The sequence below is a fragment of the Centroberyx affinis genome, unplaced genomic scaffold, assembly GCF_046629955.1.
Source record: "Centroberyx affinis isolate AG114_WGS23_722 - 3 ecotype Tasmania unplaced genomic scaffold, CSIRO-AGI_Caff_v1 ptg003599l_1, whole genome shotgun sequence".
Classification (NCBI taxonomy): domain Eukaryota; kingdom Metazoa; phylum Chordata; class Actinopteri; order Beryciformes; family Berycidae; genus Centroberyx; species Centroberyx affinis.
Genome location: NW_027281519.1, coordinates 43294 through 70242, shown reverse-complemented (window position 1 = coordinate 70242; position 26949 = coordinate 43294). Strand labels below are relative to the sequence as shown.

Genomic DNA, 26949 nt, shown 5'->3' with positions numbered 1-26949 from the left:
CGCTTAGTTGAATATTAAAAGAAGATGAGTTGCAAAGTTTAGAGGCCCTCATTGCAAATGTTAGATTGTGTTTTGTGAATCGTTGAAACAGCCATAGGAGCTTTGTCTGTAGATCGAAGACTGTGATACTGTTTATTGGGAGTGAAATATACACATGATGGGGCAAAGAAATTCAGTGCTTTGAAGCTAACCAATAAAATGTTGAAATTGTAAATTTGTCCCCTCTGTATGCTCGGCTGAAACTGTAGGGGCTGGACTCAAGAGCTGCCGTTTCTTTGACTTTTTTCAATATTCAAGCAAATACATGGTCAAGCAAATATACATGCTTTACACCATGTCACATTTTATCAGTCTCAGTCTTTGGTGTCCCACTGTGGCAGGCATTAATGATGACACTTAATCACATCACAGCCCAGATGGATCACCAAGGTGAATAGTAACTTCTTCTCTTTTAATTGATATGGCCTTCAAGGGATCTCTAAGAGCAAATATTAATCACTATGTAGACATGAATCCACTGTAAAAACAGCACTAGCCATAGAGGCAGCTATTTTAGTAGGCCACATAATTCAACATAATTATATCCAAGCAACAGGACTTTGAGAAACAGATCTGACATGTAGAGACAAAATTACAAAAGACATATAAAAACATGTCTGAAAATCTAATTAGGCTCAGTACACTGAAGTACGAGCTTAATTCTTTTCTGTCCCAAAAGGCAGAATACTCTTTCGTTTTTTTTAGGGCAAGACAGAAATACTTTGAGAAGGAGGACAAAGCCAGGGAGCTGTGTAGTCGATACACCAAAGAGCAATAAGCAGTGATGGAATGGGGTGGAGAGAGTGTAGATTTTGGGGCTGGCTGTGCTGAAACTTTCTCCATCAATGTGACAGGTGTTTGAAGACAAAACAACCATTAAAAATTCAAAATGTCAGTGTATTCCCTCAAGCCCGTCTGTATAGCTGACTATGCTTTCAAACAGGAAACTGTTTGGATAATGCTGCTTGTTATTCTTCACATGTTTTGTAGTCCAGTTGGCTTACACTAACATTGCTAAGAAATCCTACCAACCAAGCAATTCACAAAACTCCTGGTTCCTTACACCTTGTTTTTTTGGGATCACTACTCATTATGTTATGGGGGGGGGGGGGGGGGGGGGGGGGGGGGGGGCGTGCAATTTTGGCACAAGTTGACTTTTTTGATATTACACTTGACAGCTGGAGAGGAGAACAATGTCCATGCCAGGACTGGACACTGAGAGCAGCAGCATTATCTCCTGTTAGCAGCTCTTGTTAAGGCTAATGCTCTCCTCCCGGATGCAGTTTGCAGGAATAAACATTCATTTGTTTGAGTTCTTATTTGATTCTATCTATTCAAGATAATTCATACAGCTGACCCATCATTGGCAAGTAATACCACAGCTTGCTGAAATATGACCTTGATCTTGAGTGGTGTCATTGCTTATTTAACATAACTTTTTTATTAATTTGTTATGAAAATAATAGCAGACAGAAAAAAATTGCAGCCAGCAAATGGTTAGCCCGTAGTTAATCAAATCACTAGCTTTGACAAAACCAGAGTTGTACAGTACATACCTGCATCCCAAACTGAGGATATAGTCACTCATAGTTTTATGACTTGCACTGTTCCGCCTCTTTTTGACACGAGGAGCGTTCCTTTTGCACATGCCTCACAGGCCATCCTTAACTGCAGTAAACCTTTCAGCTACTCTTGGCTATTTCTGGCCATCAGTGCTTCTTTAATGTTTTTCTTTTTTTTTGAGGACAGACATACACTCCATGGCCAGTTTTGACTGTCTACATTTTAGTATCTTCCCTCATTAGCAATTAGACCCAGGACGTGTTGGCTTATGAACTTGAAATGAAGCTTAACAATTTGAAATGAAGCTTAAAACAGTCTAGTCATATGCAGACCTCTAGACCTCTAGGTCTGACAATCTTGAAAGTGGATCACAGTGCAACACTGTCTGGCCACCCTGTCCAGTAGTAGGCTCCAAATGAGGCAGACCTAGTGAAAATCCTGACGGTGCTATCAGCTACTGTATTACATCCTATGTGTTTTTTTACTAGTTTCTAGCTTCCTGGCCTCACACTACAGAGAAAGTCCCCAGTGTGTCTCTAGTCAAAACAAGTTGTAGTATCATGAAGGACCCAGCAGGGGGAAGCAACAGGCAGGCCAGCATCAAGGCTATTGTTCTATTGCTTCCTGTCGCTCTCTCTCAAACACACACACACACACATTCACACCTAAAACCACAGACTCTGACTATCTCTCTGCACCTCTGCAGTCAACATATCTGAAATCTTCGCCTCATTTCACTTCCAAATGCAACCAGACTCATTTCCTCATGGCAGAAGCACACACTTTAGGTCTTGCCTGTGCTCTAGTAGCATATGCCTTAATATATTACACTTCACTTGTAACAAATGGCACTGAATAAAAAAACAAAAACAAGTGTAACCAGAGTAATGTGTGTGTGTGTGTGTGTGTGTGTGTGTACGTTGGTACTCCCCTGTGAATGCCAGTGATACCATCTCCATTTGACAAGCATGGGCTTGATGTGCACATTCTTTGACATGCTGTAGCAGCTATTTCCCCCCAGGCCCAGCCCCTGCCCACCTCCTTTTGCTACTTATCCCCAAATGTCAAGACCTTCTACATTTCTACAAGCTGCTGCTCACTTACTCTTTTTCTCTCTCAAGCTTTCTCTCCTACTTTCTCTTCAAATATGAATGCCACATTTCCAGATTCACATCTCTCTTACGCTCTCCATGTTCCAATCTATTAGTATCCTTTTACTCTTGATGGGACAGCAATGGCTGCCACTTGTTTCATAGTGGAAAGCCTTCCTTGTGCTAAGATCAACTTAATTTGCATAAATAACCACACAGTTATCTACTCTACTGGCAAGGCTGACTGAGCAAATTTGCTTTTTTTTTTTTTTTTTTCACCAGTGCCCTGCTTCACACTTACACATTTACACATATACACATGCGGAAGCTGCCCAGCACAGTAGGAAAGAGTAAGGCTTGTACACCATACTGTTTCAATCTACTATGGGTTGTTTTCAGGTCAAAATAAACACAAAATACATACATTGTGTCACCCTCCCCATATAGGCCTATAAGAAAAAATCATGCATATCACCTGATAGGTGAGGCAGAATTAGATGGATAACAAGATTAACACATCTGACACTGGTACTTAGGCCTAAATACACTGTTCACAATGGCTAAACATCACATGGATCTGAAGAATTTCAAGCTTAATAAGGTAAAAAAAAAACATACAATATATGTAATTAAGCAAAAATGCAGAAGCATGAATAATAATATAATATAAACCTATTGAAAAATGCCTTAGTTTATTATCCTGTTTGAGGCTTTTTGGAGTCAGGGTTTGTATTGTTATTTTTACAAAGAGTTTAGCCATAGAAATGCAACAGTAAGTCCATATCACCTCATCTCCTGCTGGGGCGGTTTAATGTGCTAAATACACATGTATCTTAAGGAGTTCATTGTCTGCTGTGACCCCATAAAATGCAAGGCCACTTTAATACGCTGGTCTTGAGTACAAATGGCGTGTCTGAGCTCAGCGGTCCTTACCTTGATGTGCATTTACCGGTCATACTAAGCTGTCAAGTACTCTTCTACAGTTGGGCACATTTGGCCACTGAAATACTGTGAGTAAGACTGGAAGTGATTCTGCCTCTCTTGAGAGAAATCAACCCCACCTGCTCCATGGGGAATCCCCCTTGGATCAGATGTGTAGTGCCAGTGTTTGGGATATGTTCCAGCGTCTCGCCCTCCCCTGGGTCTTGGGAGGAGTTGTGTTGTGGGATGGTTGAGATTTTCTACATGCTCAGCAATAGATCTCTTCTCTCCTTCTGGCACTGCTTACTCCCCCAGCATCTCCTATCATTTCCTCCTTCTCATCTGTGTCCATTCACCACACCAGACCAGACCATCATTAATTATCATTAATTCCGGTGTGCTTCATTCAGAGGCTTCTCCCAAATCTCGCCTTGCAGACTTTTTTTTCTCTCTTTCTTTTCATATTTCACAAGATCCAGAAAATAGTTGTTGATCCTATCCTATGTTTTATTATCAGTCTAACAAAAAGACAGATGGTTTCTATAGGGAGGAGACCTCCTTAGCATAATGTGTTAATGCACATATGCCCCCAGGCACACATATGTGCAAACACACACACAAACCTGCCATCCTAAACTGTCTCTCATGTTAATTGGGATGTTTGATATACGGTTATTGCTGCGGCTCATTGGTACTCTGCTCTCCTCTCATCACTGCCTGTGACCATAGCAGAGCTTCTGTTCCCCCAGCGATGTGCTCTTTGGATCTCATTAGTCCAATCCCCCTCCATGAAGACCTGGTCACTGAAGGCCCTGGGCAGTTGGTCTGCTAATGAGACCCATCCAGATGCTCCCCGCTCATCAGGACAAACAGAGATCAAAAAACCAACAGACCTGTTAACCACTGCCCCCTGGCCAGGCCAGAGGGTATCCTCTTGTAAGAAAGGCTACTATAACCTTAGGAAACCTTCTTCCAGCCTTGAAGAGACAGAGTTCTTTCAGTCTCAACAAATACAAATATTTTTCCCTTTTCTTTTAATACTGTAGCTGACAATAATTTCAGTTTACTCAGGTCAAAACTGAGTAAATAGAGCAGCATACTGCTTTATTAATGTTGTTGCAGTATGGAGCACAGCTGTGAGAGTCATGCACACAAACGTGTGTGGTTCAGTCTTGATACTCTGGAGCTTGTGCAAAAAGGCTGTAATCACTGTTGCTATGATGTGATGTTCCTTTGTTTTGTGATGGAGGAAAATAATCATTTTGCAACTTTCAAATCCCAACACAACTCAAAATACAGGTCCATTTCACTCCAGTGTTTGCAAACAATCACTTAATTTGACAGTGGAAAAAAATCTAGCACATAAAACATAAACAAAGCCAGTAAGTGGGATGGTGGTGCCTCAACAAGGGATGCCATACTACAGCTCTGCATTTGTCCTCTAACCTAATGAGACATCAAAAACTATGTGCTAATTCAGTGCAGTTCTATAATTGTATTACAAAGGTAATGAGCGTACACATGCACATGCACAACATCCCCGCCCCTCCCCACACACACATTCACACACACACTTTCAAATCTTGTTTGGGCAGGAAAGAGCTTGTTGCTGTTGCTGACTCTTTCTCAACAACTTCCTTCCTGTCTTAACGCTGTATCACAGCTTAGACTCGGTGAACAGAAAGAGGGGAATAGAGAGCTCAAATGTGTGTGTGTTAAGAGAGTGAGAGAAATGAAGAAGGAAGCACAGAGAGAAGATAAGGACTCAATCTGATTGGGGGGGCTTTCGTGATGTACCTTCTTGGCAGGCCACACCCCATAGCTCCCTGGAATTAAGGTAGAGTGGAATAATCCGCCTCCTGCTCTACTAAGCATAGAAGTCTAAGAATGGTTTAGTCCACCTCTACACCTCCTCCTCCCCCTCATCCTTCCACCATGTTCTTCCCTTGTGCTCCTCCCTCAAACACACCTTATGCAAATGACCCAACTTTCAGAGGGCACAGCAGGCTTTGTTTACACAGCCATCCGACCACGGCCGGTTTGCCTGCTCTGCTCTGCTCTGCTCAAACAAATGTGCGAGTGCCTGAATGCGTGCTCAAAGTTTGGAGGGAAGGCAGTGGCAGTGTTCTCTTGCTAGAACCACGAGGAAGTGTGCGCAAAAGTTTTTACTTTGCTCGGAGGCCAGGAGTGTGGCACAGACTTCAGAGGAGGAGGTGAAACAAGAGAACATTTTGTTCTGCAGTTTTGTTTTAAATGAGAAAAGTCCTCCACCCCTGCACACACTGCTGGTTTTTCAGTGGAGAAGGTGGGACAGAGGTGAAGAAAAGAAAAGGAGGGAACATTTTCCAGCTCACGTTGTGCCTTATTCATTCACTCTGGCATCGAAGGGCTCTAGAAGAGGAGGATAAACCAACGCATTTTGGATTTACAAATATTTTGTCTTTTGGCAAACCCTCTTGTGGAGCCTATTTGGTACCTTTTTAGCGGGAGAGCCAGCCTTTTCTGTGCTATGCAGGAGAGCTCCTGGTCACTCTGTATCTGAGAGGAATATCTAAGAGAGAGAGGTCCAGAAACAGAGGCCATGGAGTGGGAGCACAGGGACAGAGAGCCCTGTTTGTCCCCAGCAGCATTTGTTAATCAGGTGCAATACTCCAACATCCTGGAAGGAAGGTTCAAACAGCTGCAAGGTAAGAGAGCCATATTGACGCTGTCCCAAGGGAGCTATGGGTAAAAGGGGAATTCCATTGCCTTTAGGAATTCATATACTTAACCCTATGGTTTGGGTTAGGGCAGCCCAACCAATATTTGTGAATATGTACAATTGTCTTGATGACATCAGGTCATCAAGTTCTCTGGTGTCTGGTTTTCGGAAAGAGTTGTTCATATTAACAAATACTGGTGGGACTGTTGTAGACAGTATACATAGCATATATAACCTGTAAATTGAGCAGTATTCCCCTTTACACACATATTCTGTTGATTCTGAAACACAGGAAGGAGAAATAAATCTTAAGCTGTAACTTAAGTACAGAAAGATTGGGCTATATGTCATGCTAGCACTGTAGTGATTGTCCTGCAGGAGCTGTTTGGAGGGAGAAAATGAGTTCCCAAACGTTTTACATTCTTCTGGCCTTAGTGATTACCTGTGAGATTGTTGGAGAGAGTCCTCTCTCGCTTTGGTGCTATTTCAAGGCTTAATGTGGAGAGAATGGAGGGGAGCTATAGTAGATACACTGTAGGCGTCAGCTCAGCTCTAAAGCAGGCAGGCAGCCTGGCACCTGATCACTGGGCCACCTGTCCTCTCTTATCCTATTACAATGCAGGTCTCTGTCTCTGGCCAAAGCTTGTGAGGTCCTGCACACAGAAATCACTGAGCCCATTGGCTTCCTCATATGTATTGCATGTGATGCAGTGAGCAACAGCCTATAACTGACACATGGTAACGTGGACATATTTTACAATATTGGTGGAAATTCTCCCTTAAATTGTAGGCTAAATCTGTAGTGATGCATTTTAGGAGAATCCTGTTAACCCCCAAACTCCTTGATTTAGGAACCAATATCTGTAAGTGTGTGTTACTCAGTTACATAGCAGGAAAAACTGTAAAAACAAAAATCCTCTCCCTTTTGACTTGTTGTGACTTTTACAGCTGTGACTGTATGAAGGAGTTTGTTTTATTAACATGTGTACCCATGAGGCCACGTGGGTCATGGGTCATATCATCAAGTGTGGCCTGTTCCTTTGAGCTGCAGACCCCTCAGTCACAGGCCACAGGGTAAGGTAGTTGCAGTAGCTGAGTGTGTACATGCTGTAGAGTATGGAGTGGGCATGTCAGTCAGTGGAGCACAATTAAGATCACAATGTTTAACTAGTTTCCAGTCCTTCCCTGGTTGCTGTCTGCAATGGAGAGCTTTCTAAGAGTTTACTTGAGGGGCAAGTCTACACTCTCTGGATGTTTGACATTCTTCTAGTGCCCCAACAATATTTCACCTCCCATATTAAGCAATCTCTCCATTGTCACTGAGGGAGATATCAGTCTTCTGAAAGGATATGATAATATCCTATAAGCATTTATTTCTCCTGGGTTTTGTCTCCGAGAGTCTGTGGCCCTATCTATGATTTGAGGTGTGTGCATAAAAAAAGCCGTCTTCACCTCCCCTCCAACTGCACCAGTCAGAATGATTGTGATTGGGGATAAGACGCACATATGAGATCATATCTCTAAGTTCAAAGAAAGTACAAATCTTATGCTATTGTCTGTGTTGTGAGAGATACTGGTAAAGGTGTATCCCCACACATAAACAAGGTAAGGGTAAATAGGCCTACCCACAACTGTCTTTTTCCACAGAAAAACCTATACCTCGATAAGTAATGCTAAGGTCAGAGTTCAGCCACAGAATGTGTGCTGACTTGAAGTGTACACACTTCCCCCCCATGTTCTTTGTAGCCCATCGCTATGCATAGGTATGTTCTTGATGGAGACTGCTCTTAATACACACAGAGACACACACACACACACACACACACACACACACACACACACACAAACAGACACACACACAACATGCAACTCCCACTTGTAATTCCAGTTCTACTACCCTTGAGGCTCATTCTTTCTGTCCCTCCCTCGCTCCTGTGTTCAGAAGTCATAATGTCTGCTGGAAATGACAAAGCAAAGGATTTGCGCATACATAGTTTGGTGTCATTATCCTGCCACTTAGTTCACACATATGGACGGCTTCACAAAATTGTTTTGTATGCACAGTACACTTGTTTTTTGTATTTTAAATCTTGCTTTGTCACTGTCACCACAAGCTATTTGTGCAAGATCAGTGATTCTCAACTGGTCTTTCTGGACTCCAATTTGACCTCATCTATTAAGTTGTGATCCATATGAAAATGTAACATAATTAGCAAAATTTCTCTTGTAGAGAAAAATCGAGGAAGAAAACAGCCTTGGCCAAATCAAAACTTTTGCTTTGTGGCTGGAAAATCCGCGGTCATTTGCTGCATATCCTCCCCTCTCTCTCCCATACCTTCCTGTCTCTCTCTCACACTGTCTCTATCAATAAAAGCATAAAAAACAGATTTCAAGGCCCCATACCACCTCTGACACGAAAGTACACTTCTAGCTATATCTGTGTCAATGGTAAATAATATCTAACAGGTAAAGAATAAACCTTCAACCAGAGTCAACCATTTCCATATCTGGCGCCAAGGAGGAACAGTTGCTGTGGTTGTTTTGTAATAGCAAACACCGTCCCAAATCGTCCACCTTCACATTATACATTAACCCATAAAATCAGTCATGCCCAGTGAGGAGATATCTAGCAGATATCAAACCCCACCATCTTGCTGTCCTACATTTAGGCCCAGCCCAGCTCTCATCATGTAGACTAATCTTGGCTCTTTTTTAGTATGATGTAAATTATGAGAGAAAGTAACATTGTGAAAGTTCATCTTGCCTTTTATTTCAGTGCTTTGATGTCTTTGCCCAGATGAATACTGTGTTTATCCTGGTCCAAAGGATCACTGTCCTAGATACCTGTCACCTCTGAGTCAACGCACTGCTATGAGCTTTAGTGGGAATCGAAATTAGCAGTGTGGCTCTATTCAAATAGAGGGGGACAGTACATTCAAAGAGCAAAAACCTTTGAAACCTCCAATGCCTTTTAAAAAACGCACAATGTGTGAATTAGGAAAAGAACAGGGCTCCAAAGTCAATGGTTTTACACACATGACCGTATGACCCTAGATTAAAGTTCATTAGCTGTCATGTAGCCTACATTAACTGATAAAGGGAGATATTGGTGTGCACGGTACCTACAGTATATTGTGAGTGGCGAACAGTCTTTCACACAACTCACTTGAAATACATTGTAAGATGACTGGGAGCTACTGAGTGAAAAGATGTCAAAGCAAAGGTCACCACGGCTGCTTGATATTATTTGTTGCATGGAATTGACTGATTCCGTATTGTATTTTTTTCAACTATCAAGTTTCTAGTTGTCTACTTTAGATCTAGACTCTTTTTTTCTTGTTAAGGTAGGCTAATTCAGTTATAGCATTTGAGCTTTTTGAGCTTCTTGAGCCAAGTTGTCAACAAACGTTTGACCAAGCCTGGATCTTTTTGCTCAGAACAGTGAGATGCTGAGATGTCTTGATCATACGCATTTTGTTCTTATACCTTATTTAAGAATTTGAATGGGCACAGGAGGAGATCTGTGTCCTATTTTGGGTCGAGTTACAGGTGTAGTAGCAGGCTATGAATTGGATGTAGTAACTCAATATTCCTAAACCGCATAGTGAAAGCTCTGACTCCTGTGGCCTCCAGCTGTAACTCAGTCACATTACCTAGGTAAGGGTTCACTATGCGTGCACACAAACACAAAATGCCTTTTAAGGATGTTTCTTGTTTGTACAGTTATACTAATATTTTCCTACTTGGGGAAAGTAGCAGAAAACTGCAGTTTTGTGAGGCTTCAGGGTAATTACTGTCTAGCTGACATTTCACACCCATTCTGTGTCCAGATGTTATGGCTGAGAAGTGCCTCTATCTGTCTCCAGTCCCATGGGATCGGCCTTGGTCGGTCCCCTCCTCCCTCCACTTCCCCATTATCAGCAGCAGCTGCAGATGGCAGAGAGGGGCCTTGACCCGAGGGGCAGGGTCGACACCTTTACTGCCCTCAGATAGGAGACAGGACAGTACTGTCAGAGATATCTCTGTGTTATTCACCCTCTCAATTTCTCTTGTTGCATGGAGAATCCTCGTACCGAGTTAGGCAAAACACACAGGTTTTTATACTTGTGACCACAAACTGTTAAAAGTGTAAAAATAACCCATGTGGCAAGGCGGTGGTTGCACTTCAAAGGTTACGCCACAGCCCTACTTTCTAAGTCATAAGCAGAGGAAGGGCTGTTCCGTTATTGTAGAGAGAGGGAAATGTCTCAAAGAATCGTACCTGTCATTTTGTTCACTTTGTTTTGCAGACAAATTTATTTTGTCTGCAAAACATTCGTAGTTCATACTGTGATTTGAAACTCATAAGTCCTTAGTCTGACAATATATGCAACGATTCACACTAGGGCTCTGTAGCCATGTTGTTACATCCATGGCTAACACTCAGGGGAGAGGATAGATTTTTGTCCTTCAGAATTAGGCTACTGGTGGGGGATTGTAAAAGGCTGTCACGTTTTTATTGAAATCTTTTCACCGATTTTGTCTAGATTATTTGGAATATACTCTATTATATGTTCTGTGTTTCAGTGTTTCAGTGGAGCCTACAAGTAGAGCATGTGTTTCCCTTTTTGGCTTTGGCCTGACTCGTGCCATGGGGTTTTTGTGTGGGAGTTCCAAGGTTCATGACACACATAGGCTAATAGTTCACTCTGAAATTAGTTTGACTCTTGGGATTGTTTTGAAATTGTTACACAACCTCTGTTCCATAGGCAGCAAATATTTCATTGCATTATCAGCTTCTCATGAGGTACCTTCTTTGCTTTAATTGAGCAATAGTTTCGACATGGTTAGACAATACAGCCATGAAAGGAATATAAAGAACAAAAGAAATGCAATAACATCCACAGCTTAAACAAGTGTCTAGTTGATGGGCTTTTCAGGGCTTAAGTTCATTTAACCGGAAGATATTTTTCTTTTTAGCACATTTTTCAATTTAAAAAATGTTGTTTGTTCTGTCAAAATCAGCCTAAAAATGACAGTTAAGGAGTCTTTGCCCTCATTTGTTCATTCACGCCATGACAGAAACTTACAAGAAGGAAAAACAATCTGCAGGTTAACACCCTGTAGCTATAAAACAGCTGACAATTAGATACTGTTTTTTATTAGCAGCAGAGTTTTCAGATGATGGCAGGTTTCTTTACACCGTTTTACAGAATTGAAGCTATATCTGACTAAGTACTGTCTATCATGAATCAATCTTGCTTTTCCAAAGTTTTATAATTTTTACTTGCCAAAAGGCAACATTTACCAGCAAATACCAACTCTTCCTACAACTACCCTAAAATGTTTTTTCCTCATTGTTAACATTGCTCACTGAAACCAGTAAGTAGGCTATTACAAGCTGAATTTGAAAGAGCTAACTCTCAGCCAGAGCCACCCGTTGGTGTCAATAAGGAATGCCAACCACAAAGCTAACAAGCCGGTTTTTGGTTAACTGAGCTTTTTTCTCACTATGTGACAAGTCCCCCATGAAGAAAAATAACAGACTAAAATTCAAGATGTCAAGGTATCCCTTTAATGAGCACCCTGACTCTACTCTGTAATCACAGACTGTAAGGCAGCAGGAAGAAGATGGCTGAAGAATGGATCCTTGAGCCTTAGTTTTGGGTTTCAGTTACAGAGTTGGAAGGGCCCACGCTAAGAAGATTTAGCTTCTCATTGCAGCATTACGCCCACACACATAGTCAAGCAAAGCTGCGGTAATGTTATGAATTTAGAATAAAAAAAACTTTCCTAGTACAGTGATAATCCCTGTTTGCTCCATTAGAGCTTCCATATACAATTCATAGATTATTATATTCCTGCTTCTCTATCCATCTACATGATACCAGAGCTGAAACTGACGTGAGCTGAGGATGAAAGTCAGACTCCCACTGAGCAGCGCCTCTGTCTGTACCCTTTGGCAGGATACCATAATCTTGTATCTGGGGGGGGAACATCCAAGAGAAGGCCATAAACGCAGATAGACTGATTGATGGAAGTAGTTTACTCATTCTTTCTGAGGACGGGGTGACCGGAGGCACTCGTTACACAAGCTCAGAGTAGGTGAGGGATAGGATGTCAGACTTAACAGGGTCAAGGGCATTTAAACCCAGCTAGGAGGGAAACCAGGAAGGGCAGGGGAGGAACAGATGACCTGAGCAGGACATAAAACAAGGTGAAATTCTTAGCAACACTTAATGATTACCAGCCATTACTTTTACGGCCATATGCTTTTTCCATGCCTTGTCCGAATCAGGACACAATCACAAGATGACAATCCACAGAGTGTATTGGACGGTAATGGTCAGGGAATTGGGAAGTGGGTAAAATCTGCAGTATGCATTTATTGCTATTGTGTGAAGTGCTTACTATAGTAAGATCTTAGTAGGTGGAGTCGTTTCCTTGTCCTCTGTGTTGAAGTGACCCCATTGGGGGCAATGTCATGCAATACTGCTGAGGGATGCAGTGTTTATTAAGAAGACAGTGAATGGGGGTGGCTGAGTAGTCTAAGGCGCGTACCATGTACGCAACATCCTGGGTTCGATTCTGGCCTAGGACCTTTGTTGAATGTTATCCCCCTCTCTCTCACAGTCTGTCCTGTCTATTTCTACTTTGAACTGTCAAAAAAAAAAAAAAGAAAGTGAACGGCAGAGGTAACTGGCTTAACAGAAAGTCTACAACTCCTGCCGGAATCAGAAGGACGGAGACGAGAGATTAGGCTGAAATAGACCCCATTGCGCGTTCTCTCTCTCCTAACTCTAATCTTTGTCTCTGTGATGGACAAACAGACAGGATTTCATCAGTATCAGGACATGGGCCGGGGGTAAGGAGCAGTGCTGACATATTGTACCAGGCCAGTGTGTGTTGTATATACAGCAACACATTGCCAACGTTTCTGTCAATGTGGTGGACTAAAACAAACAAACCAAGACGCCAGCAGTTTCTGGATTTTCACTGACCGTAGAGGATACAGCTTTAATAAAAGACCAGAAAGGAGTCAGTAAGCTGGGCCACTGTCAGGCAGCCAGAATAAACATACCATGCTCCATTATGTAGTGTTGAGGTTTTCCATGTGAGACGGGTTATTGTTATGACCAGACTTGACAAAACTCAAAGACAGGTTTTGCCTAAACACCTCTTGATGCTTGGAGGCATAGATATGGTTTATTGTGATTTCAGCAAAGCTGCATTCACATTTTTCCATCTTTAGACTGTCCCAGACAAAATTTTAACAACATGGACAAAATATTTTATGAACAATGATCAGCGGTCTTGGGTCATTCAGTGGGACAGGGTGATGGACGACTGATTGTGCTTCTGCCGAGTCCCAGCCTCCTGCAAAGTTCTGGCAGAAATTTTGTGACATATTTGAGAGTGCTATGATGCTCCAGCGGTTGGTGACCAAGGAGAATGGTCGACAATGACCACATGCTAGCATGCTGGCTGCTAGAAAAACATAAACTTGTCGAACGCGGGTTGCCGTCCCATCGGCTGATGTAGGACACAGCCTTGTTTTTCAACCAATCGTACAGTGTGAGGACGCCTTTGTACGAGATTCAATCTTAATCGCATTGCACAATCTGACATATAATAAATCAAAGGCTGTGCGGTGCTTTTGATCTGTTTTCCTAAGCTTAATGTGTAATAAACATCAGAGTTTCATCATCACAGGGCATTTTTTTTAATGGACGGGGTTCAAATTGTGCTAATTGTCAGCTAAGATTTTAATAGTACTACTGCACTACATACAGATATTATAATAAATCTAAATAATGTCTCTATCAAAACAATGTAATTGCATTTTCCACCAATCTCAAACCATTTTATTTTATACATCCAGTTTGAAAAGTGAAAACCAAACCTACCAAACTGAATTTTGTGAACCCATACTCTTATACTGCACAGGTATTATTCTTACTGCACAGTGTGAAACCCTGCCCACATCCTCGTTGTTAGTGTATCCTTCTGTATGTTATCACCAAACCGGATCCCTGCCAGTATGAGCCACACAGACAGGATTAGCTCTGGCGGCATATTTGCTCGGATTACCTGCAGATCATCATCGTTATCATCAACATTGCTTGCCACCCGGGCTTGTTTGGGGGTTAAATAGGGAAGGCGGCGGCAACTTGAACCCTGGTAACTTCAACAGTCGAACTGCATTGGCTGGGCCACATCCCTCACATCACACCCCCACCCTGACGGTACATAAAACCACCTGAGACAAACAACTCCAAAGTGACTGGACATGCCCAAATATGCATTTTAAACGTTCAGTGACACCTCAAACCACTAGTTATGAATTTGCCATCCGTAAACAACAGAGAAAAACAGGGCATAGAAAATTTGAATCACTTGTTTTTCTAGCTGACACACGAAGATGCACAAGAAGGGTGGGGGGGGCTTTAATGCTAGTGGAGGGAGGTCGAAATACAGTTTGTAAATACTCTTTTTAGTGAATTTTAGAGAACAATACAATTATTTTCTAGCCCAAGGCATTTTTATTCATGGTAGACTGCAGTTTAACTCATTTATTCAGTATCTGAATTAACAGATTTATTCAGTAACTGCTTTCAGCTCTGCATTATATGGCATGAAAGCGAGCCACTGAGCATGCAGTAGGAATAGTGAACAGCACTATTGTCTTGACCTTCTCCTTCTGCTTTGTGCTGTAGCAGAGACACATTAACATGAAGGTGGGACACTTTTGTTACAACTTACAGCCATTCTGATTGGGATTTGTACATTTTGAAAGTGTTTGGAGATTGCTTTTAGCTGTATTTGTTACACAGAACAGATCTTTCTAACGTGCGTTGGTAACAGATAATTGTTTTGTGTAAGTATTTGGCCAACAAATTATCATCTGAGACATCTCTCTTGTCCTCCATGTTGTGTAAGGTTGGCAAGTTTCCCATGATGTCTATAGGTGTTTGTCACGATACGAGTGTAGCATATCAACTGATGTGCAGTTTGATTGTAGTTTCACTCCACAATATTTCGATGGAAGCCTGTGGTTATTTCACAGTTATCTTCCCATGAACAAACACAGGCTCATTAGAAAAAAAATCTGATTGGGCTACATTTTATCACCTTCAACCATTAGGGCAAACTCTTTTAAAATGAACAGGCCGCTGGACTTTCTATTGTGGAAGCCGGGCATACTTACAGATCAGTAATAGTTGAAAAACTACTAGGAGCAGGATGTACAAACATTACAGTTGACATACTCTCGTTTTTCCTATGCACTAACAAGACAATCCACAAACGTATCATTGTTACAGAAAGCAGCACCACCATTTTTGCCCTTCTCTACCTGAGACGCTACTGATGACAGGTTTGTGTTTGTTTGGTATAATGAGCAAACACAGCAGAGACCAGCGTCTGTTGTATTTGTCTGTCTCGTGCTCTTGTTCAAGGGCCTTGTCATTATAGGAGTGCAGCGCCAGCAGGGCAGCAGCATCATTTCTTTAGGACCCCCACTGCCTCCTCCTTAGTGCTGGGTGCTGTCACAACATGACCAGGCCTCAGGAGGAATGTTGGTCCCCTCCACCCTACTCCACCTGCCGTAGTAATCCACCTCAGCTGGCTCGCTGAACGGCTCCTACCCTCTTTAATTATCCCTCATGACAAAAATGGTAACCTCAGTATTCTAGGGAAACCCATGTGCTATTACATGTTCTTATATTAATAAAACCTTGCCAAAAAGAGCATTTTTATAGGTGTGTGTGTGGGTGTGTGTGGGTGTGTGTGGGTGTGTGTGGGGGTGGGGGGGCCGGGGGGCTATCAATAGCTATTATAGTATCTCATTCAGGCCAGTTGAGATGTGCCAGACAAAATGGTAAGACACAATCACTCCAACAACAACAACTGGCAGGCCCTATTACAGGGGGCCCTAACCCTAACCCTAACCCTAACCCACTAACCCTAACCCTAACCCTAGCTATTATAGTGTCTCATTCAGGCCAGTTGAGATGTGCCAGACAAAATGGTAAGACACAATCACTCCAACAACAACAACTGGCAGGCCCTATTACAGTATATGGAGGAAGACTTTTTGTCTGATAGTAGCTGTTTGAGTGCAATGCCTTAATGTTCTCTCGTTACCCTCATTACCTTGAGAGTAGGTAAATCAGTAGGAAGCACAAGGAGACGAGGAGGACTGATAGCTGGGATGACGGGACCTTGAGAGAGAAAAGCCTGTTCCTGTCTGAGCTGCAGCTCTCAGTTTGTGTCTTTAGGCCATAACTACTGCCAGCCTCGTCACCTGCTTTGAATTAGACTGCAGTGTCAACAGATAAATCTTCATGCCACCGCCTAATTTTTTTGTCTTTGAGTGTTACTTTTAATGCCTTATCACGAAGACTTTTGTGACACATCTCTGTGTTGTGTCTGGAGATTTGAATAGACAAGTGAACACATTTTTTGGAACCCATGTCATTCAGTGGCTGCATAAAATGTTTGTATTCATACATACGTGTGTGCTTGCATGTATTACCTGTAATCTCTTGGTGTTTGTATGCATTGTTGTGTGTGAAGTCAGATGGTAATGTCCCTAAGCCACAGATATCCATCTTTTTGTGCTGTATGTCTGACATACAGGTTTATCTGCTACCATACTCTGTGTCTATATCTCACTTTCTCTGTTATGCATGTGCTTTCCTCATCTTTGGCTAAGCCCTCAAGCAGTAAACCAGAGAGAAGGAACAGGGTGAGACATAATCAAAGAGAGTAAATAATACTTTATAGGTGTACAAGAACATGAAACCCAATTCTCATGCTCCTAGGTATCTCATATGTGAAAGAAGGTAAAGAAGATGCCTTTGTGACTGGACTATTAATACCTGAATTACAATGAGTAACAAACAAAATGAGGGTTACCACTGTTACCAGTGCTTGAATCTCGATCTAAAAACACTCCAAAGGTGTGACAGTCTTAATTTTGTCCTTGAGAATATTAGAGGTAGATGCACTCAATTTGCAGCTTAAGAACAACATCACAAGACACCATCTTTATTTCACCAGCTTTCTTTGCAATCTAAAATAGCTTCCAGGCAAAGCCATACACTGTGTAGTTTGTTTTTTGCAACCAATGGAAATGAAGAAAGCTGCATCAAAAGAGGACTATTTATGTCTAGCAAGAAAGAGCCTTGAAAAGAGCTGTTGAGACTGCACAAGGTACAGTTTACTGATAAAGGGGAAGCACCTTGGGCTCGCAACAGGTCAAGCGTTATGTTACTCCACCCCAAAGGAGTTATGTGAAATTTCTAATTCTGTTCTCTTTTTAGCTGCCCGTTGGTACAATGGTTGATTGCACAACACGCCGTCTCTCGGTTTACCTCAAATTGCTCGCTTATGCTGGAGACTCTTTGTATTAATTTAGTAACCAAATTTAACTGATAACGTAGCTACATATATTGCAGTAGCCCATTAAACACAATAATTATGCAGTAATACTTTCTCAGTCAGTAATGGATTGGCTTTGATGATGCTTTAGTCAATTTGAGTCACTTCCAGCACATATTTTTGTGGGCATCTTAATGATTTTTAAAGCTGACATTAATGTACTCCGCAGTGACCTTATGAGTTTAATTTATTGGATCGCTTTCAATAGGAGTGCTATCCTCTAGTCTATTAGAGTAGCAATTTGTGGATATCTCTTCTTCTGAATTTGATTTCAGTAATTCACTTTTTATGAGTGTTTATTCCTTTTAAATTCTTGTGTGGTTTTGAATGACAAGCAGCTATGTAGAGTGAGATAGGTACATGCTTCCAGTCAGTGGCACAGGGGAAATAGAAAGATGCTGGTCTTTGCCTTTCAGTTGCCATTTATGCCTATGCGTTTTCTGGAGTTTCCTGTTCAGCTGATTTTGAGAAAACATCCCAGCCTTGGAAGGGCACATGTTGTTAACACCTTCACAAACCCCCACTTTTAACTAGAGGCTGAACATTTTGTAGCTTGCCCATGGGCTGGGAGTCTCTGCAGTGAATCATGTTGTGTTTGAAATTTAACCAGCAGCTGCCAGCCTTTGCCTTTTGTATTTTGAAAAATCAACAGGCGTTTTGTTTTGTTACACCAATGAAGTTTGTATTCCTTAAACACAGTGATCGCCTCCTTGCAGACATGCTACTTTAAAACACTGCTTGTTGGTGTCCTACCGTGTACAATACCAACATAGTGAGCACATTGGCTGGTCTGTAGTTGGAGGTATAATCATCATACTTTACATATTCTATGCATGACAGAAGTCCCTGGTAAAGTACGTAAAGTAAGTAAAGCCACATAGTTAAAGAACATCGCTGTCATTCAATGCATTCAATGGTAGTTTGTACCATTTTTATTTCATTAGTTCATAGTTTGCCTTTAGCAATTGGCTGACAGGATTGTTATATCATCTCAGTTAAGGTGACAAATATGTCCTCTATACCACCTGATAATGTAGTCATGTTAATAAATCAATCATTGAGCTGAATGGGAGAGAGAGCCTGGGCTACACAGTCTTGAGTCACTTTAGTGAATCCTGCCCAGGCTGGTGGACTACCTGACGTTTCACTGCCAGTCTGTTTGAGAGCTTTTAATTCAATGCCTGAAGCACATAACTTTTAGTTCTGAGGACTATTACACAAAGCAGTTTGGAGTCGTATTATGGATAAGGAAGGTGTGACGTATTGCACCTTCATACAGGATAGCAGCCATTATACAAGATGATTCCATCATATGGAGCTGTGTGGGCTGTACTACTTGTACTACATGGAACACATATGTGGTTATTTGTGGCTTGTATTGTTTAATGACAAATAGCAAAATCTGGACGCTTCACTATTTTGGTTGGGTTGAGAGGTCCTTTTATCTTTACCATCATTATATTCATTTCACACAGCTGCAAGTAGGCCTTTGTTTCTTTAACTCATTAGTACAGGACTGCTCCTCTGATCTATTTTCTACCTGCTTCAGGGTTTTTCTATCTGTGTGCCTGTGCTAGGTGCAGGCGCATTAACTACCACACTAGAATCATGTTTTGTACCCATAGAGCAGATATAGCTCACAGAGAGAAAGACAGAGAGACCATGTGTCCTAGAAATGAGGTCACCTTGTTAGGTTGCAGAGCAGGATTAGCTTCTTACTCCCCTGGTCCATATGTCTGAGCTGCTGCTACAGCTTAATTTATTGTGATCCTTTTTATAGTCCTGTTCCAATAAAGTTAGAGCAAAATGCTCAGTTAAAGTCAATACCTTTATCTGCAATTTTGCGTTGTCACTTTGCTCTTCCACACTCACAGCGTTTGCATATTCGCATCATTGTGAGTGAATGGCAGAGCCCCTGTCAGCAGAGCCGTCGCTGAACTCCAGTCAGGAGGCAGAGTGAAAACCCGTCACTAAGCTGTCAATTCAGTGATCCCAGTGACCTGATGGTATAGCTCATCTGTGAAATGAACTGCTCAGGACAAAGGCTTAAGTCCTTACGATTTACTGTCACCAGTCTGTGCTCGGAGTGATTGAAGCTTACGACTACATTTATGTTTGCCTAGAGCAAATTGGATCCCCTTTAAATATTTATTTCCGTGACGGTAATGATTTTGACACCAGCGGCAAGTTATTGCTCTTTCAGTCAGCTGAGTCAATTGTAATACTGGAGTAATGTAACTTGAACCCCTCCCTCTTTCTGTTGTGTCCTTTTCCAGATGAGCGTGAGGCAGTGCAGAAGAAGACCTTCACCAAGTGGGTGAACTCTCACTTGGGCCGCGTGACCTGTCGCATCGGAGACTTGTACACTGACCTGCGTGATGGCCGCATGCTTATCCGCCTGCTGGAAGTGCTCTCAGGGGAACAGCTGGTCAGTATCCCACAGAAACTCCTCTTCTGTCCGAACCCTGACCGAGCATGACCCACAGCCTGCGCCTTAAGTCAGGAGGCAGAGGAGATCATGCGCTTCATTGTTTTTCTTTCAGTATGATTTCCTTCTTCTATTACTTCTCTTTGTGTTTATCTCTTTTTACATTCCTGTCTCCCTTCTGCCCTCTTCAGTCTATTCTGATCTCTTTTGTGCACTAATGCCAACTTGTCTCTGTCCTCGCTTTTCTCCATCTTCCTACAGCCAAAGCCCACTAAGGGCCGCATGCGTATCCACTGCCTGGAGAATGTCGACAAAGCCCTGCAGTTCCTTAAGGAGCAGAAAGTCCACCTGGAAAACATGGGATCACACGACATTGTGGATGGGAATCATCGTCTCACCCTCGGCCTCATCTGGACTATTATTCTGCGCTTCCAGGTAACATCTAGATCTGTGTAGATTCCCCACTCAACCCAGCTGCCATGTTGCCAAACCTCTTTTTCAACGACCCACCCTGGCTTTGGGACATCAGGTCTCTGCATGTAGCCTTCTCCCTCCTCAGGCAAACACACAAGAATAGAGGTCAATGCTGCGTGCTTGCAATTTTCAGGGCACTTACTGCTGGGATGTGTTTAATAGATTATATCATTATTTTAGACATTGACTTACTGTCATAACCCGTGAACTTTTGGACCCTTGTAGAAAATGAGAAAATCTGTACTCCGCTGTAAACCAATCAGATAGTGAACTATAATTAGCTGTAGTACAGATGAAATGTCAGTGGAAGCTCTAATTATATAGGGATTGTGTGAAATGAACAGTGTGCAGAGTCTAACTGAGTGAACGCTCTGCTAACAGATCCAGGACATCAGCGTGGAGACGGAGGACAACAAGGAGAAAAAGTCGGCTAAAGACGCCCTGCTGCTTTGGTGCCAGATGAAAACCGCTGGGTGAGGAAGGGACAGGGGAGGAGAGCCAGGGGGAACAACATAGGCTAAATACTGTTCATTTATTGAAGATATATTCTACCATATATGCTATTCTTGATATTACTATAGTGGCTACTGATGGATTTTGCTGTGTTGAGTTAATGATTAATGAGTTCTGATCTGGTCTCTGCAGATACCCCAATGTCAACGTCCACAACTTCACTACCAGCTGGAGAGATGGTCTGGCGTTCAATGCCATCGTGCACAAACACAGGTCATTGACTCCTTCCTGTACTTCATGTTACCTGCTGCACTGTCATGCGAAACTGGCCCGTACGCCCGGATAGAATTAATTGTAACCGGGGTTTAGATAAGTTTAGATAATCATGCCGCTAACTGAAAAGGTGTCAAGTATCTTGACCCCCTCTTGCACCTGTCGCAGCACCATCATACTTCTCTGGGGTGTTTTTATCCCCATTTTCTATTTAGGTCTCCTCCTCCTCCCTTCTTTCAAACAGTCTGCAGTTTGGCAAAAAGGATGAAAGTAAATTTGGGAGTAAGTTGACCTAGATCACAGAAATAATAACCCACTTATTTTGTATGCAGAGCCATGCTTGGTAACTCACTTGCACACTCTACTGGTAATAGTAGTGCTTGAAGTGTTGAAACAGATCTGTGAGGTGAAAGCCAAAAACATAACCTAGACTCATCAGTCAAATAGAGGACTGGCAGCATTTCTTTAAATAAATTCCTAAGGCTGATATTTTTGACAAAGTTGCTTTAAATAGAGTTACCGAGCCTCAGGATATTTATGTAAATCATGACACTGCCATTTACATGATCAGATCCTATTCAAATTAGAGCAAAGGAAATGAAGCGGGCGATTAGAATAGGCAACGTTGAGCGGCAGATCTTTCTTTCTTTCTTTTTTTTCACAACTGTCCACTGTCACCCACTGTATTAAATAGCAATATGTTTTCTGAGTTCTTTATGAGAAAAGTAAACAAAAAATGTCCCAGAAGTTATTCAGACTTAGTAGTGTTACATTGCTCAAATGAAAGAGTAGGTATTTTTCAACAATACCAAATCCACAGATGACACACCTGTTATAATGCAGGTGACACTTCCTCTATAAAAGTCCAGTGTAATTTTTTTGTGTATCCTGATCCATGATCCTGTTGGAGCAGGTTGCAACCCACTAGTTGAGAAGCGCTGACTTTGAAGGAAAACAACAGACCACAAGATGGTGTTAGTTGACACGTCAGCAGGAATGATATTGGTATTCAGCGGCACTATTTTCTCTCTTGAACTCTGTTCTGATTAAAAGCATCAACTCTCCCCCTCCCTCTGCAGATCTGACCTGATTGAGTTTGACACCCTGAAAAGGTCCAATGCCCACTACAATCTCCAGAATGCTTTCAATGTGGCAGAGAAGGAGCTGGGGCTTACCAAGCTGCTGGACCCGGAAGGTGAGTGCATCTAGTCTAGGGTCTAGTCCCCAGAAAATCACGGGGCACCCTTGGGAGTCACAGTGGGGGCCCAACCCTTCCCCACGGTCCACTAAGCTGGTGCCTGTGGCCCGAGATAGCTTGATGGGGCTGTTGGACTGTGGAGGATTACTGGAATTAATTACAGCTTAGACAACACTACATCACATGTCAGCTACACTGACATCACACAAAGGATGTCCTTAGATGGTGAGAGTTTGGCACCCATTCAAGGCAGTTTTGACTCAAGCATGTTTAATTCTGAAGAGACTGTGTTGAGAGGAGAGTTTGCGCCATTTTTGTTTGTGCATGCTGGAGTTTATGATCAGTAGATCAAGTACAGATGGATCATGCTCTCTCTGTCCAGATGTCAACGTTGACCAACCGGATGAGAAGTCCATCATCACCTACGTGGCGACCTACTACCACTACTTCTCCAAGATGAAGGCTCTGGCAGTGGAGGGCAAAAGAATTGGCAAGGTTAGTTGGTGTACATATATGCATGAGAATATGTACATGTCTATTTTATGTACGATACAGTGATTGTCTGCCTCCCAGTTGCCTTGGTCCATAGCTTAACCCCCTCCTCTCCGTCCCAGGTGCTGGACTACGCTATCGAGGCTGACCAGCTGGTAGACAAGTATGAGACGCTGGCCTCAGACCTGCTGCAGTGGATTGAGCAGACCATCCTGACACTCAATGATCGGCAGCTAGCTAACTCCCTGAGTGCTGTGCAGAACCAGCTCCAGGCTTTCAACTCCTACCGCACCGTGGAGAAACCCCCCAAGTGAGTCAGGGGTTTACAAGATGTACAAAAAGCAATATAGGAGTTTTAAAGGGGATATAAAGCAGGAATATTAGAGGTTTGAAGATAAGTTTATTTATTCTTTGGTACAACACAAAATCTTCAGCAGTGCACTGTACATAGCACCCACTGCATGTCCTTCATTAGTATGTGAAATATGAAAATGAATACATGCTGAACAGAGGGGGTGTCTGGGGGTGTTTGTCCTTCGCAGATTCACAGAGAAAGGCAACCTGGAGGTTCTGCTCTTCACCATCCAGAGCAAGATGAGAGCTAACAACCAGAAAGTGTACATGCCAAGGGAGGGCAAACTCATCTCTGACATCAATAAGGTATGGGCTTTGTCTAGAAGTATGGCTTTCCATTAAGTCATATCATCTTTATTTGAGAACTCTCTCCCAAAGCTAGAAACCAGAGACTTGAACCTGTGATGTCATCAAGATGTGAAATAAGCAGTTTGTTTTGTGCTTGCTTTGGGGAGGAGTTGTTCATGATCACTTAAGATTTTCCTACACAACAGGAAAACTATCTATAAGCAGTTAAATTGAGTGGTATTCCCCTTGTAATGGAGTCTCACAATATTGGTGTCATGTGTGCAGTAATGGTATCCTAGTTGCAGGATGTTACCAACTTCCTGTATTTTAATTTGCCTGGCAGGCATGGGAACGTCTGGAGAAGGCAGAGCATGAACGTGAGCTGGCACTGAGGAACGAGTTGATTCGCCAAGAGAAGCTGGAGATGCTCGCTGCTCGCTTTGACCGCAAAGCTGCTATGAGGGAGACATGGCTGAGTGAGAACCAGAGGCTGGTGTCTCAGGTAAGACACTATGAGATCCACTCACACACACACACGCACGCACACATGCGCACACACACACACACACACACACACACCAGACCCTGGCCAAGGAGAAGTTGCTTGAGCCTATTAGCAACATGTAAGTTCCATCATTGTGTTGTGTCCACAAACAAACTTGTGTGGCTACAAATACACTCTTAACTGTCATGAGTCTGTCATTGTCACTTTCATTTTCTATTGTCATTAGGACAATTTTGGGACAGACTTGGGAGCCGTGGAAGCTGCCACTCGTAAACATGAAGCCATTGAGACAGACATCGGAGCATACGGGGAGCGCGTGGCTGCAGTGGAGGCTGTTGCCAGGGAGCTGGAGGTGGAGGGATACCATGATGTGCGGCGTGTAATTGCACGGCGGGATAATGTGCTTCGACTCTGGGAATACCTGAAAGAGCTTCTGGCTGCACGCAGAGAGCGGCTGAATTCCCATCGTGACCTCCAGAGGCTGCTGCAGGAGATGCGCTACATCATGGACTGGATGGGAGACATGAAGGTACTGACCTGCATAACACCATGCTCGCTCACACTCATCATTCTTTTTATCTTATGCTTTGCATCCTACATTCTGTTGGCTTTGTTTTTAATTAACAAAAAGAAATCTCCTAATCCTCTAAATCAAGTTGTTGGGCATATTTCCAGTGCAGCTCAAGTGTCTGCGCTGATCTGAGGCCCATTAACAGAAGTAATTAGCTTTCACAGGCCCAGACTGGTCTTGCCTTGTCTCTGCTGGCTGAAGTAGTGCAACAGGGAAACAAATAGTCCAATGTTACAAGAGTAGGATAGAGGCACAAGTATTACTAACCAAAATTATGTAGCTGCTGTCCCTAGATGCAGTTGGAGAGGGATTTGCATGACAAGTTGTGTGTAAATGGCATCTTTTGGGCATTTTTGGCAAATGGAACATGTTAGCTATGTAGCTATCCCCCTCTATATCCATCCCCCTGTTGGAGTGGGGGATGGATATAGAGTAAGAAATGAATATCAGTGTGAGGACAAACCTCTAACTGCACTGGCTGTAGCTTGTATCTAGTGACACCTAGCTTCCCGGTCAGAGGGAATAGAGAAGACAGTCTCACAGAAAGATAATACATCGGGGAACTTAATTATCCCCTGCACATACACACACACACAGTAGCATTTGGAAATGTTATAGTAGTAATGATAAGTGAAACTTGGCTCAGCCTCCACACATCCACACACACTGTCTGAGAAAGAGCATCACCTGCCTCAGCCTGCAGGACTTTATAAGTAGGTTTCCAAATTCACGTGGTTCATGTGTTAACACTCAGACCTGGTCATCAACTCTACCACCAGTTCCATCTATCATTTGCATATCTGTTTAAAAAGAAAATAGCACATGCCTCTCCCCTGCCTTACATCAAATGTGAACGCAGCACAGCACTGCCTCCAGCTCTGAATGCTTGGCCTCATCAGCCACCTACCACCTTTGTACAAATATAGCACTACTGTAGTTGCTTCTATTAATGTGAGCCTTCTCCAAAATTAGCACTTGAGGCTTTCTTTACCTTTCTAAAGTGAGAAACCGTGTGTGGGGGTGATGCATTGCAAAGAAATACATCACTGTTTTTGGTAGTGAAGCATGTGTCACCCCCAGCTTCAATTTATATTTGTCATAATTTATCAAAATGGTTTAACAGTTTTTTTTCCCTGTCTACCCTGAGTCCTTCAGTTTTTTCTCCAGATAAAACCTTCTTTCCAGCCACTACACAGCTTGACTGTTGTTTAAGATAATGTCTTTTTCTATCTGTAATTTCTAGTGGTAGCTGGAATCATGCTGTAAATGCCTCAGTGATTCAATCGCCCATTACCATATAATTAGAAGCACTTGCACACAGTTTATAATCTTCTAATTGTGTTTATAGCCCAATATTTGGTTGTATAACTCACTGACCTTCTGCTCTAACAGAAGAGATTGGAGCAATTTTCTCTGCTTTCATTTCTCTGAGTGAGGCTCTGGCTCCCTTTTTATTCAAGGGCGATGGATTGAAGCCATGGCTGCTGGACATTCTCATGTAGTTTTTTTTTTTTGTGTATTTTTTTCCTCAAATTTCAATTACCTTGATGTTTGGTAATTTAAAATGTAGCCTAGTGTGAGATATTCAAATGGGGAAGCACACGCAGGGAAGCAAATTAAGCTTAAACTGATTTTAAAATTGATTTAGAGCCAGCACAGAAGGTCGTCTAAACACATTCAACATTTCACAGAGCCTTCGTAGGGTGTTCAGGCTTTGTGTGCTTCCTCATTTGAGGGTCTTGACTGCAAGGACTTATACTATGATTTAAAAATGCCCCTTCCATTTAAAAGCTACAACATTCAAGGCATCTTGCCTACACCATGCACATTGTGTGTGTATGTGTAGGTGTCCTGGCTACTGCTCCAGACAGAATGAAGGACTTTCCATTGCAGATGGGATGATCACTATCTTTTGTGCCCCTTTCAGGGTCGTCTGCAGTCCCAGGACAGCGGAAAGCATTTGCACGATGTGTTGGACCTGCTGCAGACGCACACGCTGGTGGAGGCCGACATCTCAGCCCAAGCAGAGAGGATCAAGGGAGTGCAGGGAGCCGCACAGCGCTTCACTTCCTATGAACAGGGTGAGGCTTTACAAAAAGCTTTCATACATTTACTGTACAAACCTTTCAGCTTTTCTTACACCTGTTTGTTTGTGGACTGAAAAAGTGACTGAA

General features: G+C 42.6%; 1 protein-coding gene across 3 annotated transcripts in view; it reads left to right on the top strand.

Moving 5' to 3' along the window:
- The window catches only part of sptbn2 (spectrin, beta, non-erythrocytic 2), a 46646-nt gene that overhangs the window by 1569 nt on the left and 18128 nt on the right, over nucleotides 1-26949 (top strand). The window contains exons 3-14 of one of the 3 annotated variants that reach the window (XM_071540293.1): nucleotides 6191-6301; nucleotides 20016-20167; nucleotides 20429-20602; nucleotides 21023-21114; nucleotides 21287-21367; nucleotides 22447-22562; nucleotides 22948-23060; nucleotides 23180-23367; nucleotides 23600-23717; nucleotides 24043-24201; nucleotides 24431-24733; nucleotides 26703-26856. In XM_071540293.1, the coding sequence (XP_071396394.1) occupies nucleotides 6191-6301; nucleotides 20016-20167; nucleotides 20429-20602; nucleotides 21023-21114; nucleotides 21287-21367; nucleotides 22447-22562; nucleotides 22948-23060; nucleotides 23180-23367; nucleotides 23600-23717; nucleotides 24043-24201; nucleotides 24431-24733; nucleotides 26703-26856 (1761 nt within the window). Of the gene's footprint in view, nucleotides 1-5688; nucleotides 6302-20015; nucleotides 20168-20428; nucleotides 20603-21022; nucleotides 21115-21286; nucleotides 21368-22446; nucleotides 22563-22947; nucleotides 23061-23179; nucleotides 23368-23599; nucleotides 23718-24042; nucleotides 24202-24430; nucleotides 24734-26702; nucleotides 26857-26949 lie in introns of those variants that run through there. The other 2 variants (XM_071540295.1, XM_071540294.1) reach the window with 2 other exon arrangements.